The sequence below is a fragment of the Lampetra fluviatilis genome, chromosome 20 (assembly GCF_964198595.1).
Source record: "Lampetra fluviatilis chromosome 20, kcLamFluv1.1, whole genome shotgun sequence".
NCBI classification, from domain to species: domain Eukaryota; kingdom Metazoa; phylum Chordata; class Hyperoartia; order Petromyzontiformes; family Petromyzontidae; genus Lampetra; species Lampetra fluviatilis.
The window spans coordinates 5,442,641-5,456,832 of NC_136294.1; the positions used below are offsets into that span (position 1 = coordinate 5,442,641).

Consider the following 14,192-nt stretch of genomic DNA (forward strand, 5'->3'; position numbering starts at 1 on the left):
GAGTATACCCACATTTTACTCCGCCACATACATGGCCTGCCGATCGACTAACTGCGGATCTACCCATTTGTACTGCTGGGGGGGACCGAGGCAAAGGGTGGTGTTTAAGAGAGTTGCCCCATTGTTTCAGCTGCCGCGCCATGGTAACTATTATCCGGCATGATAACCATGACGCCACTGCTCTGTGTGGCCATGAGTTGGCAGCGATGCACGCCTTCGGTGAGGGCGCAAACTGCCGGACAAACGGGGGGCGAGACCTGGAGAGGGATAGGTCGCACGTGGGTTACCTTTACATTTTCAGTTAAGTTTCTGTTATCAATGAGCACTCGAGAGCAGAGCGTGTGAAGTAGCCTTTTTCATGAGAGTCTTGGGCAATGCATATTACAGTATATAAAACGTTTATTATATTTGATTTGTTCTCGAAAAATATGCATAATTGGAATTTGATTTATGCTGCGGTCACATTATGATCTTGCGGGCGACGTCACGGCGTCTCTCGCGTTTTTGTCTGTGGCGGACGAGACGATTTGATGGTGCCTGTGCGGCGCCTGTGAACCGGACCTGGGCCTCCCCTAGGTCGACTCAGTCTCAAATGGATACCTGGTGCGGTGTGTAAAAACATCACCACTGGGGAGATAAAGGCAATCGGGGCGTGGTGTTGGCCAACCCCCCCCCCCCCCCCCACGTTTATCGTGCCGGCCTTCATAAATGCTCGCTCGCAGCACTTGCCCCAACAGTCTGTTACAGGCTACACGGGGGATGTTTGTTTTTTGTTCTGCACTGGTGGCCACCTTTAAGATGGAGCCGTCGGTGTGGTGCACTCTGCCGCGCCGGATAACGCAGTGAACAGTGAGTGCGCCTCCGTGGCGTGCATAACTCTCCGCTCGCAAGCGCATGTTGGAAACATGTACGCCGAAATGAGCTCTTTGCTTGCACTGGATGTATCTTTTGTGGGCACAAAGCCGATTTAAGAATCGCATTACTCTTTCAGAAATCTAGTAAGCAGGTGGAGCGGTAGCGCATGGGTGCAGTGGTTAGAGCACCGCAATATTAACCCGGCAACCTGGTTTTGATTCTCGGCCGTGGGAAACACCAGCGGGCGAGTGATATCTGAACCGGTCCTGGGCGCGCGCGCGCACCACATTTACCAACCCACACTGATCAGCGTGGCGAAATATGGTTACACAGATCCCCGCGACCGACGCGGCGTGGGGAGCCCTTCATCCAATAGTGGGACGGACAAAGTGCTGTAAAATCATTAAGCCATTATTGTCGGTCTCCAGGTCCCCACAGCTGCAGGGGCTGTGCCCTCCCACGCATGGTGTTTGTATCTGCAGTTAATTGCATTTTCCGCTTTTTTCCTTACCGAGCTTCCTTGTTTGTGAGAACGCGCGCCCCCGCGATGATGGCACTCTGCCGATACGGTGCACGAAGATGGCGATGCTTCGAACGTTTGCGCTGTCTGCCGTCGTTTGAGAGGCCAACGATCCAACCCAGCGCTTATCATCTCGTAATGATCGCCGTAATAAAAATAGCGACACGCGATGCTGCTACAGCGCCCTTTGTTTTTTATAAACTTAACTGTGTTATCTTGGCGAGTAGGTGAAGATTACGTTTGTTTTTTTTTTATCATTTTAACATGTGCATTTTTTCGTAAATAACTTTGAGCTTGTTCAGGTTTAAGTATTTTTGGCGATGCTGGAATGTCACATAATCCCCGTGGAGGTAAAGAGGGACACACACCGTGTGCTTTTCTGTGATTTCTTTGCCAGCTCTGGAGGCATGTGCAGTGACAACACAACACACCCCAAAACCTAGGTTACACATTAAAGTGCAGTTGCCTAACATTCACTGCCACATTAGGGCATGTGTACGTAAGGAACATTGCTTGCATCATTGGGGATGTAGTTGGAATTACGGATAGGGTACATGGTAGGCAACATGGATCAATGCAGAACAATTCAATGTTGTCCTGTACTCTGTATTCCCACATCTATGCTCCCTACCTTCACCAACCCGTACTGACCAGCATGGTGACGTATGTTCAAATAACTCGTATGAGGCCCTTCTCCTAGCAGTTGATTGACAAACAGCAAGGATATTGTGTGTGTATGAGAGCAGCATCTTGACACAACTGCATTTGCATTATAAATTATTATGGGTGTAACAATTTGCACCCCTTCCTGCAATGTTAATGAATTGTCACGATTTGATTCAAGAATCACATTTTTTTGTATATATCATTGCGGTGGATGTAGTAGTAGTCTGTTGGACATACTGTAAAGTTTTGCGATGTCCTCTCTCGTGGTGGCGAGTGTTTACTAAAACATTTATTCTAATGAACGCAAGTCTACCAGCTGCAGGAATCATGTGTAAACCCATTACTTACAACATATACACGATTATCATTGATTCATACCCATGCAAATTGGTACGTGTATCCCGAGCTAATGGATTGAAATTAATTAATGAATCGGGTGCATTGCTGTGCCGCTTGATTCCACGCCTACTGGACATTTCCAGCTGCGCCATAGCTCAAGGAAGCTTGAAAGATAAGCTGAATTGAGCCTGGTTAGTACTGGGATGAGTGACTACTAAAAAGGCTTGCCAGGTGTCGTAGGCATCAGGGGGGGGGGGGCTCCGAGGTGGCCAGGAGATGGCAGTGCTGCGTGTCACCCCCCGTATGCGTGTGGCGGGTTTGCTGAGTTGTTCTCCGAGTTCTTTCCACGTGACAAAAAGATTCCCGATGCAAAGGGGGACCCTCCTTTAAATCTTGTGACTCGGTGAGGTTTTTTCTCTTACCCTGGGGTAAATAATTGGCACTGCATCTCAACAGAAAAACGCAGGGCTGGAATTATTTTGAATGTAGGGGCATACCTCAAGATATGGCTCATAGATAGCCGGCGGGTACGTGTATGTGGAGCATTTGCTTTGATCAACAAACAATTCCACTACGTGATGTTTACATGTTGGCGTTATCGAACATACTTTATGCGAGAAGTTTGAAAGCATTAGATTTCAAATAAACACCATCACGTAAACTCCTGGGACATCAAGTCATCAGTTTTACAAAAGCATAAATCATGTACACTTTTTGAGAAGTTCCGTGTCAACAATTCCCAGAATTCCGAGAACAGATTCTAAAAGCTTTAAGTAAATGTTTAATAGTACGGCAATTTTATTACACGTGCTGCTTTATGTCCAGAGACACAGAGCTGTTTCCACTCATCTGTGTTAGCAGCACTCTCTCTCTGTCTTAGCAACCGCAGACGCCATGGGTCCACTGGGTGAAATAGTTCCTGGAATTTTTCCCATAACCGAACAAAGAAACAACAAAAAAATGTACAAACCTCCCCCCCATCACCAGAGTAGTCTGCTCCTTTCTCAGCCTACTTTCCCCCATGCTTTCACGCTAAGCCCTTGTGCGTTCATGGCCACTCTCAATAAAACGACAGCGCACTCCTTAAACGGCGCAGCGGCCCGCCTGCACATCCGCTAGCTGTTGGACGACGTTTGCCCATGTGTGCTTGTAAACTGAATTAAAATAAAATGTATATACGGCGTAGAAACTCTGAAAACGAAACTAATTTTTTATTCTAGCAGGTAAGGCCCACTGAGCTATTTAGCTCTGTTTCAGAAGCGATCTGGCCACAATTGATAGCTCAACGAAGTGGCTTGCCACGTGGAAATTTACAGCAGCCGCATACTCTAAACGCACGTTTGTGGACAAAACCAGAGGACCCAGAGTAAAAATTCACGCGACCACAGGGAGAACATTGCAAACTCAAAACATATAGGCGTCAGTGTCGTGATTGAACCCACGACCTTCTGTATATACCAGGCGAGGAAGTTAACATCTTGCCACCGTGGCGTGTGTACAGCACGTGTGGGGATGCTGCCCTGGTGTAATGGTTAGCACAATGGACTTCCATTCCAGAGGTCCGCTGCCTGTTCGATTCTCCAGTGCGACAGCTGAAAGAGTGGGATATTTTCTAAAATCCCCCCCCCCCCGTCCACTTCCACTCAGCATCTGTCCACCCAGCAGCGTGAATGGGGTACACCACGTTTAGTCGATCCGCAGGTCTTGTCTCGCTCCAGTAAAGTTCAGGTCCTGTGACGTCTTCCAACGTGTCTGGCCATTGTGAGTGGAAGAATAGGCCAAATACCCTCTATAGGGGCTCCATAGAGTTCCCTCCAGTGGGAGGCCCTTCTGCAGCAGTAGCATGAGAAAAGTAACTGCAGGGCTGCACCTTTACTTTTGGGAGTTATGTGTGGAGAGGACTGTAGTGTCAAAAAGAATGTCAGCATGTTGCTATGCTCAGTTCAGCCTCAGGTGGTTATCACTTATGTTGATTGTCCTGAGCCAGTGCTGGAAATTCAACATTTTTAGGGCAGTAATCATGCTGCTTATGGGACAATAAATTTGCCTTCAACCAAGTGGTTTAATGGTGTACAGTACAAGTACACGTACAGTCCTTTTCTCAGTCCGCTGCTGGATGAAGGCATCCCCCATACCTTGTGGTTCTCGGGTGTTTTTTGTTGTTGCCATACTTCACTAAGCTGGGCAGTGCGGGTTGCTGAAGATCGGGAGCGAACATGGAAGTATAGTATAACAATGGATGTTGCTATGTGCTACTTAGCTTTCTGCTGCCCTGTGACAATCTGTTTATGGTGGCCGCCCGTCCAAGCACTGCGTTCAGGCTCAACCCTGCTTATTTCCGAATATTTGACGGGGTCGGGACATGTCGTGAGTGATTTTGGCGTTGGCGTGTACAGTGCAGTAAAAATGTCAGGATGCGCAGAGCTGCTTTATTAACGCTTTGGGCGGCACTCATTTCTGTTGCCCGCCCTGAATCATTGGTGTAAATTCTACATTTGCATGACAGGCACCGCAGAGGATATTCACATTGACTTTAAACACAGTGGGGTAATGTGGCATATCGTGTAAATGCCTTTTACTAGCGTTGTAAGCTTTATTATCATGGGCGGTAGAAATAACAGGTGCCTTTCATCAGCGTTAAAAATCCTGTAAGGTATTTTTTTCACATGCTGGCTGGCCTCTAAGGACGAAAAGAGACACAGATGCTGTGTACACACACACACTCTCCAAGTACCCTCCTAGCGTGTCGCTGATTTTTTAGCGCGCACAAAGCGAAGCGTTTTAAAATACCCACTCGTGTAGTTTGCCGAGACCCCCTGTTGTGTACTTTCAGCAGCCCTTCCCTGGCGGCGTTAATAAAAGGTTCCGGTGGATTTTTTTGGGCCAGGTGTGGTGCGAATTGACGGCGTGGAATCACGGCGGCGCCCGTAGGAATGGCGTGAGCGACGCTTGTCCCCCCTCCGCACCGCCCCGTGTCCGTGCTCTTCTTCTCGCAGAGGGCTTCGAGTTTGAATGGCTGAGGCCACCGTCGCGACGCACATTCAACACGTCTTGCGCAAACCTGGCGGAGCGACATTTTTACTCCACCGTGCATTCCGAGTGAAAATACTGCGAGCTGGCTTCTTGCGCTAAGTTTCAGGACTTGCCGTGGTAATTCTCCAAGCAACCCCGGGTGTCACGGGTGGTAGACGCAGAAGCTGTTTTCATAACGCCGCCAGTGCATACCTATCATTTTGACTCGGGGGGGGGGGGGCGTGGTGGGGGGGTCTTGAGGGTGTTTAGCCGTGCTGTGTGAAAGAGCTTGTGTTGCTATGTTGCGCAGCTGCGAGCGTGTTTGTCTTCATTGTTATCGTCATCGTTGTCGTCGTGATTGTCACCGAGTCACGAGCACGTGAGAGGACGTGGTGCAATCGGCAGCATTACAGCGAGGCACCTTTGTTTGAAATCTTCCTCCGATTTAAACAAATTTTATTTTACTGGGTTAGGCCCACTGAGTTCGAAAACTCTTTTTCAGAAGTGCCCTGGCTATCCAAAGTGATAGCTCAACGAAGTGGCTTATCGCGTGGAAATTTATTGCAGCCAAAGACTTGAAACGCACGTTGACTCTAAATGTAGAGGGGAAAACCGGAGGACCCGTAGAAAAATCTAGGTGACCACGGGAAGAACGTGTAGACTCCAAATATACAGGCGTCAGGTTCGGGATTGAACCCACGACATCCTGTATACCAGGCGAGGAAGTTAACATCTCGCCACTGGCACCCCTGTGACACTTCCCAGCAAACATGCGCACTTCCTGTAATTCTGTGACACTTCCCAGCAAACCTCAGATCTATTTATTTAAAAACAAGACTTATAAAATGATAAATGAGCCTGACATGTACCATTTGTAGCTTGCAGGTAAACATATATAAGACATTTATTTTCAGCCCTTTGTCATGCACTGCTGGATGAAGGTTGCCCCCCACACCATCTTAGTCATAGGGGGTTGTTTGACTTCACTTGAGCATGCCCGGTCAGTGTAGGTTTCGTGAACTGGAGGGGGATAGTCACTCGCCACTGATGTTAGCCGTGGCTGGGAATTCAACTTCATTGCCGGGTTAATAGTGTAGCATGCTAGCCACTGGGCCACTTGTCCATGTACCCTTGTGCGGGTAGGCATACAGGAAAGTGTCGACTGACGTTTGACATCGTTTTAATACCCGTGTATGGTAGTTCACACGATGTCTAACGTGTCTTTCTTCAGCCAAATGCTTTGGAGCACGTACTGGTTGGCATAGCACTTGGTTTGTGCAGCTGTTGGTCGGAATCGACGATGTTAACTCTACCCTTCATATCATATGTGGCTGCGCGCGCATACAATGGAAGCTTTTATACCTTCTAATCTTTTCCCTTTGTGGTTTCCCCCATTAAAGCTTTGTCTGATGTGTCCACATCTCAGCCACTAAAAGTTCAAGTCTCAGAAAATGAGGCACAACGGGTTGTGCCGACTGTATAACTTGCAAAAAAAAACCTGGAACGTTTATTTTATCAGCCAACTGGAGACAGATGGTGTCTGTGAAAAAGAGCGCCGTTGAGCAAACATTTTTCACTTTAAATAATGCCCGCAAATTGATTTGCCGGATTGAATTTAGGCGAAACGACAACGGTCCGTGAAAATTCCATCTTGGTAATTTCCCTTGCCCCCTATGGGGACACACCGTATAAGGTGAGGGGATTTGGTTGAGCGGGACATTTGTCGAAAATAAAACCACCATCAGCAAGCGAGCGTTGTGTGTCCTGGCCCTCTACCTAACGCACGGGGATTTGATTGATTTGTTGAGATTGTGAGCTCATTAGGTGAATCGTGGAAGGACAACAACACCGCAGTTGAACGTAACACATCTGCCCTTGTCAACGTACTCCTCAATTAGGCATTGGCATAATGATGTGGGCTCAGTGTTTATGTTTTCCATAACCATGACAGTTTTAGTTTGGTGGGGGGGGGAATGGAGACACCTATATTGTCGTACGTGCTGGACAGCATGTTTGTTTATAGTTGTACTGTACTTATAAGCGTCCATAGTTTTGCTCCCCAGCTTCACCAACCTGCACTGGCCAGCATGGTGAAGTATGGTGTGTGGAGGCCCTCATCTAGCAGTGGATTGACAAAGGGCTGTACATGTATCATTGTACATATTATAATTATATTGTTACTGCTGCTGCTGTAAATATTAAAATCTAGCCATATGATGGGGAGTTTAAAATTAGGTGTGTTTGCTTGAGCAAATGAATGCCGGTGTAAATATTTGATGAACACTTGTGGAGATTATAATTACCTTGCATGTTGGCTTTCCAATTTTCGATGGATAAGCCCTTGGTTCTAAAGGTCATATTAAGTGCTTTGAGAGGGAATTGGTGTTCCTTAAGCTGTTGCTCAGCATCCTTTGTACAGGTGGCCTCAGTGGGTAACTAATGATGGATTATCCGCCCATCGCAGGAGGGTTGCTGCGATTTGGCGATTCTGTATAGGTGCAGTGACACACGGCACAGCGGTAGCGCATTCACTGCTTGTTGCAAAGGTTCACCGTTCGAATTCAACCACCGCCCTGATTATATGGCGCCACGGTGCCAAGATGTTATCTCCCTTGCCTGGCATACAGGAGGTCGTGGGTTCGATCCCGACCCTGACTGCTGTATATTTTTAGTTTGCATGTTTTCCCCGTGGTCGGGTGGATTTTTCTTTGGGTCCTCCAGTTTTTTCCTCCGAAGCCACTTCGTTGAGCTATCATTTGTGGCCAGGTCGCTTCTGCAAAAGAGCTATATACTTAAGTGGGCCTTACCTGGTAAAATAAATATAGTAGTAGCAGTATTGTTACAGGTGTTATTAACCATAGTAATAATATTACATGCTGTCTGATTCACAGTTGTCGTTAAAGATCGCCTGATGTCATTCACAGGAGTAGGCCATTGTGTGCCACAGTCAGTATTCCAAATTGGCCAAATTCGAAAATTTCACACAAATTACTCAATTGGTAGCATACGTAGCAATAGTTGGCCCTTACTGGCAGACGAATGCCGCTGGTCGCTCTTGAAAATGAGACTATACTGCTGTTTTGAGTTCTCACCTGGTTAAACTAAATAAAGTTGAAGCTGAGATATATCAAAAATACAACATCCACGATAATTGTGATGTCAGTTTTGGAAAACATCATCATATCCCGATTGTATTTTTAAATGTTTTATTTCCTGAAATTATATTAATGAAATAACTAGCACAAGTTCATAATCATACCCATTTCCCATTAAATGGATACTTTGTAAAATGTTTTACAATTGACAGCATGGCAGATATATGAGATAATTTCTTTGGATCGTTCCATTGCGTAATAGTTTTTGTTTAAAAGAGATCCAGTACGTTTAGAAGCGTTACAAATTTTAAAGTTGCAATTGTTAGAAGACGGATGGACAGGGCTTGTGTTGAGTGGACTGCAACATAAGAACTCTTAGGTAATCTTTATTCATACTGGTAGTACGGTAAACACATACAATGTACCGTATTCTCTGGATTATAAGACACTTTTCCTCTTGTGTTTTAAAGCAAAGGTTAGGGTGCTTATCCTCAGGTGTGTGTGAGCGTGGTCAACCTTTGTGTAAATGTATTGACGCTTCGGTACAAGTTTGGGGTGCGTCGTACATTCCGGAGTGACTTGTAACCTTACGATTACAGAAACAGAAATGCTAAATCGAGTTACAATTCTATATGAAACTGATATCCCGATAATTGTCATATCTTCTTGGTTCTTTCGGTAAAGTCTACGTGACTTTACCGAAAGAACCAAGAAGATGAATCCCTGCAGTCACGAAAGCTTTAAATCGAAATTGTCATATCGAGAAACTAATTTAATTTGTGGCAACTGTGTACGTTGCAGGTACAGAGGCCGACGAGCGTCGGGGAGGAGAAAAGAATTTCGGAAGAGAAACCGCAGACCCAGGCAGCAGAGGAGCGACACGTGCCCAAGGAAGTCCGCCAAGAGTCGCCCGTGGCTCTGCCACAGCAGGCAAGCGCCACTGCATCATGCCCACACGCCGCTGCACGCGTCCCCTATGTCAGCACCGGCCGGGCTGTCGTTCCCGTTACCGTGTTCATGCACATATGGTCACGATTTAGTCAAGTCCCGACTGTGCGTGCCGCCCTGCTTCCACACAGCGCACACGATTTGAAGTTGAGCAAAACAACAGCGAACAAAGTTGAATTGGAAAAAAATGATGGCCGCTGAAGTTAACTCCTGATGAATTCTATTGTGTCTATGTCACAAGAGATAATTAACATTTTCCGAGTTGGGTTTGTCGTTATTCCTTGAATGACACGGTATGTTTAACGGTGACTTTCGAGCGCTTTTGAATTAAATTTCACGTTGGTGCACTACAGTTGTGCTGTTGACTTTGTCACGCGGTGAGGAATCAATTCAGATATCTCGGAGAGCGGTGCGCGCCCGTGTGTCGGAGAAGGACAGGGTTAAAATATATTTTTCGCAGGATGTCTGAAGATGATCCTTTACACAGTGGGGGAGGGGGGGAGTGCACTTTCCCACACGCTATGCTACAAGATTGCCTCGTGACAGTCAAAGTAATTAATTAAATTCCCGGCACTGACAAGTCCAACATTGTGGGGGGATTTTATGTGCGTGCGATCATTGCGCGACTGGGCTGAGACATCCACTCGGTACGCTTGAGTGACTCAAATCTGGATTCAAACCCCAAGATCTCAGTGGTGCCAGCCCAGCGCTCTGACCTCCGATTCATATCCACATTGATGTAATTTTAATGTAAAATCAATGTAGGTTTAACGACTGACACTTAGAGTGCACTGGTGTCTGCAATGGTTTCTGCATTATAGACGATACTTGGTCTAAAACAAATTTCAATACATAATGCAACAAGGGTACTGTGTGGAGCTCATGAATATGAAAATATACTACATTTTATGGTTTTATAGTGGCAACTTTCTAAATCCAACATATTGACCCATTTTATGCTTTAGTAAGTAAAATTTACAAACAACTAAATTTTTATCCATATAGTTAAAAGGTGTATTATACATGCAAAAATGTGTCCAGAATATTACCAATATTTATAAATATAATTAAAATAAATATAATTCAAAAGATGTATTATACACGATCTTTTCATTCCTGGACAGTCAGGCATGTTAAAAATCTGATGAGTTTCTCATCCACTTACAGAAAGTCTTACAATTGGTTCAACACACACACTTTGCCGTGTTTTTGAAAGTTCAATCTCCCTTTCCATGTCTCTTCCCACCAGCCAAAAGGGCAGCAGGAGCCTGCAGACCCACGCAGGATCCTGGGGAAGATGTGCGCCGAGTCTGACCGCAGGAAGCAGTGGATGAAGGTCTCGCACGAACGGCAGCAGAAGGAGGATGAGAAGAAGGAGCAGGAGGAGGACGACGACTCGGAGAACATCTACGCAAACTTCCAGCAGTCCAACTATGACGCCGAGGAAATGGCGTGGCAGGAGGCCCGTAAGTGTCGAGGCTCGGTGCATTATGTGTACAGGTAGTCCCCGACTTACGATGGAGATGCGTTACGACGACCCAATCATAAGTCGAAAATATCCTAGCCTACCCAGGAGTCTTAAAGAATGGTGATAATTTAGCAATACAGAGCAATTTACAGTACCGTGCTGTATAAACTATATACTGTATGTATTTATTAATTACAATACTGTATTGCACAGTAAAATGTAAAGTAAAAAACAAGGTAAATTCTTAGCCTACCTATATGAACTGCAATTTCATAGAAAGTTTTTTCAGCAAACAATCCTATCTGCTATAAAAACTTTTAACATGCTTTGAACGTATGTATCGTATCGTGGTAACCCTAAAATGAAATCGCTAAAGCTACATATACATGCATTGAACGTATCGTAACGTATCATATTGTACTGTACTCAACAAGATTCTGAAACACAAAATCACGGAAGAAAATACACGCGCTAACACCGTGACCACTTAACTCCTTCGACCGCTGGTGAGAGTGAGGCATCACACAAGGCGGGAGATGCGTACAGTACATCCCGGCAGCATCCCAACGTACAGTGTCGTACCTCGTATGCTGCTACGTTTGCCTGCCGCGAGAAATTTAAAATATTTTACAATTTTGTCGTATCGCTATCACAATCCTAAGATCGAAATATCGTAAGTCGGACCATCGTAAGTTGGGGACTACCTGTATGTTGAACTTTTTTCGCACAGGTACGTAGCCAACCGTGCTAATTGGAGGTGCGGGGGAAGGACAACAAAACTAAATTTCACTGTGTCTGCAATGGAGAGAGAGAGAGGAGCGACGATGGCCACTGAGCATCCGTGCATTGTTACGCCTCGTTTTCTATGGGCAGCAGCCCGAGCCGTGCTGGGTAGATGTTCGCACAGGGCAGCTCGCATTTCCCACAGCAGCCCAGCCTTGCTGAACCAGTCCCAAGGATTCCCCAAGAACCCGACCACCCAGGATCACTTCTCAACTCGTGCCACACGTGGTAGAGTCGGGCCGACCACAGGACCAGTTGTAATTTAACGGGGTCAGTGCAGTCACGAGACGTTTGTGTCGTGATGTCATTTGCCATTTTAAATTCCCCCACCGTGTGTGTACAAAAAAAAATGTAGTCAAGCCATTACAAACATTGTTATTGTTTGCGTTCGTATCGTGTAACACGGTTATTTATTACATTAAACTTCGATAACAATATTTGTTAAAGATGTCTCCCCGACCGGCGCCCACTTGCTGGCCACGGAGAGCAAGGAGGGAAAGATGTTGGGGAGACGGAGCGTTTAGGGCTCAGCTCCTGGAGCTTCTTGACTTGTGGACCAAGGGGACATGGATCCAGGCTCTGGTGCTGCCTCTGGCCAGTACCGGCCGTTCCAGTGCTGACAGAGACCTCTTCTTAGTGGTCTTGGAAACAAAGCTCGAGTTTAAATTGGGTGCTGCAGTCTCTGAAGGAAGGGTCGCAATCTGCTGGCTGGATCTAAAGATAGGACAGAGATTTGCTGGCTGACTCTAGAGAGAGGGTAGCGATGTGCTGGCTGACCCTAGAGATAGATAGAGCAGCAGTGTGCTGGATGGCTCTCGAGAGAGAGAGGGTAGCGATGTTTTGGCTGACTGGAGATAAGGCAGTGATGTGCTGGCTGGCTCTAGAGAGATAAGGCAGCGGTGTGGTGGCTGGCTCTATAGAGAGAGCGCCGTGATGTGCTGGCTGGCTCGAGAGATATGACAGCGATGTGCTGGCTGGACCTAAAGAGAGAGGGCAACAATGTGCTAGCTGGCTCGAGAGAGATATGGCAGCGATGTGCTGGCTGGCTCTATAGAGAGAGCGCCGTGATGTGCTGAATGGATCAAGAGATAGGGCAGCGATGTGCTGGCTGGATCAAGAGAGATATGGCAGCGATGTCTTGGATGGCTCTAGAGATAGGGTAGAGATGTGCTGGCTGTAGATAAAGGCGAGCAGGGTACTGGCCACATAAGGGATGTTGTGCCACTTTGGCATTCGTTATTTGAAAACCGAATGTCTACGACCATGCTGCCGTTTCCATGGAGATTGCTCGGACGCATCTGGAATGAGTTGGAATGTTTACTTTACATTTGGCTTTGCAGGAGGTGTGGATATTTATGTAGCCGTGCATGGGAGACATTTTGCAGGGGGTAGTGGGGAGCCCAGCGGTGATGTGTGTGAGGTAGTGCACGCAGCGGAGTAGCTGTCGAGTCTGCAGAGGGCCCCGTTTCATCCCTCGCACCAAGGGCCCATGCCAACCAGTGCAGGTGGACTTTCTAATGACTAAATTCTTTAAAAATCAGCTCTTTAAAAATCAGCTCTTCCAGCAGTGCTGATGTCAACACATTGGTGTTAAAAGATTTAAAAAAATTTTACTTAATTTGTTGCCTTATTTGTACTTTATTTAGCTTTCTTTTGAATTGTAGAATTGGAGACCCAAATGCCTGAATTGACTGATATTCATTGGCTTTGATTTGATCATAAGTTTTTAAAGTTATATATTGACCTCATAAGCCATTCATTGAATAATAAGCCCCACCAATTTAGGCATCTGTTATGCACTGGAGTTATAATTAACATTGCAACCGGTCAAAAGTTTGCCTGCTAAAATAAATGCTGCTGAAATGTATTATTCTAGAAAGCAAATGTGAAACAGATTTTTGTTTACTTAGCTTTTTATTGTTTCCTCTGCACCGCATCTTGTAATCTTTGTGCCACTGTGTGTAGATTATACCCCATAGACCATTCATTGAATAAGCCCCATCATTTAGGTATCGTTTATGCACTGGAGTTGTAATTATCATTGCAACTGTATGACACCATGTGTCACAAAGTTAATGCCAGAGGAAGATGACAAGATTACATCACAGAACTACTTCTGAAGTCCCTCCCACACCAGAGAGACGCCTATTAATGCCCTGCAAAATATGTTATATGCATATAATTGAAACTGAATTTTGTTATATCTCTGAGCCAAAATAAGCCAAAGATAAGTAGCAAAACAAATTGCTAATTATTGGGTTTTTTGTCATCCGTTGTGGACCAGCTAAAACCGTCCGTTTACTGCATTTGAGAACACGCTTTAATTGCAACAGTAACAGACGTTCTCTTGTCAGCCAATTATTTAACAGGACACTGGCAACAACTCTCTTTCTCAGTGGTGTTGTTTATGAATTATGTTGATGATACCCGGATCCGGACCCAGGATCCCAGCAGTGCTGGTTCAGTGCGCTGGTCACTGAGCAATACTTCATTATTTTATCATTGA

General features: G+C 45.9%; 1 protein-coding gene across 1 annotated transcript in view; it reads left to right on the forward strand.

The window, feature by feature from the left end:
* Nucleotides 1-14,192, forward strand: part of SH2D4B (SH2 domain containing 4B) — a 43,173-nt gene that overhangs the window by 18,229 nt on the left and 10,752 nt on the right. Inside the window, exons 5-6 of the mRNA XM_078865465.1 lie at nucleotides 9,289-9,417; nucleotides 10,685-10,901. Of these exons, the coding sequence (XP_078721591.1) occupies nucleotides 9,289-9,417; nucleotides 10,685-10,901 (346 nt within the window). The remainder of the gene's footprint in view (nucleotides 1-9,288; nucleotides 9,418-10,684; nucleotides 10,902-14,192) is intronic.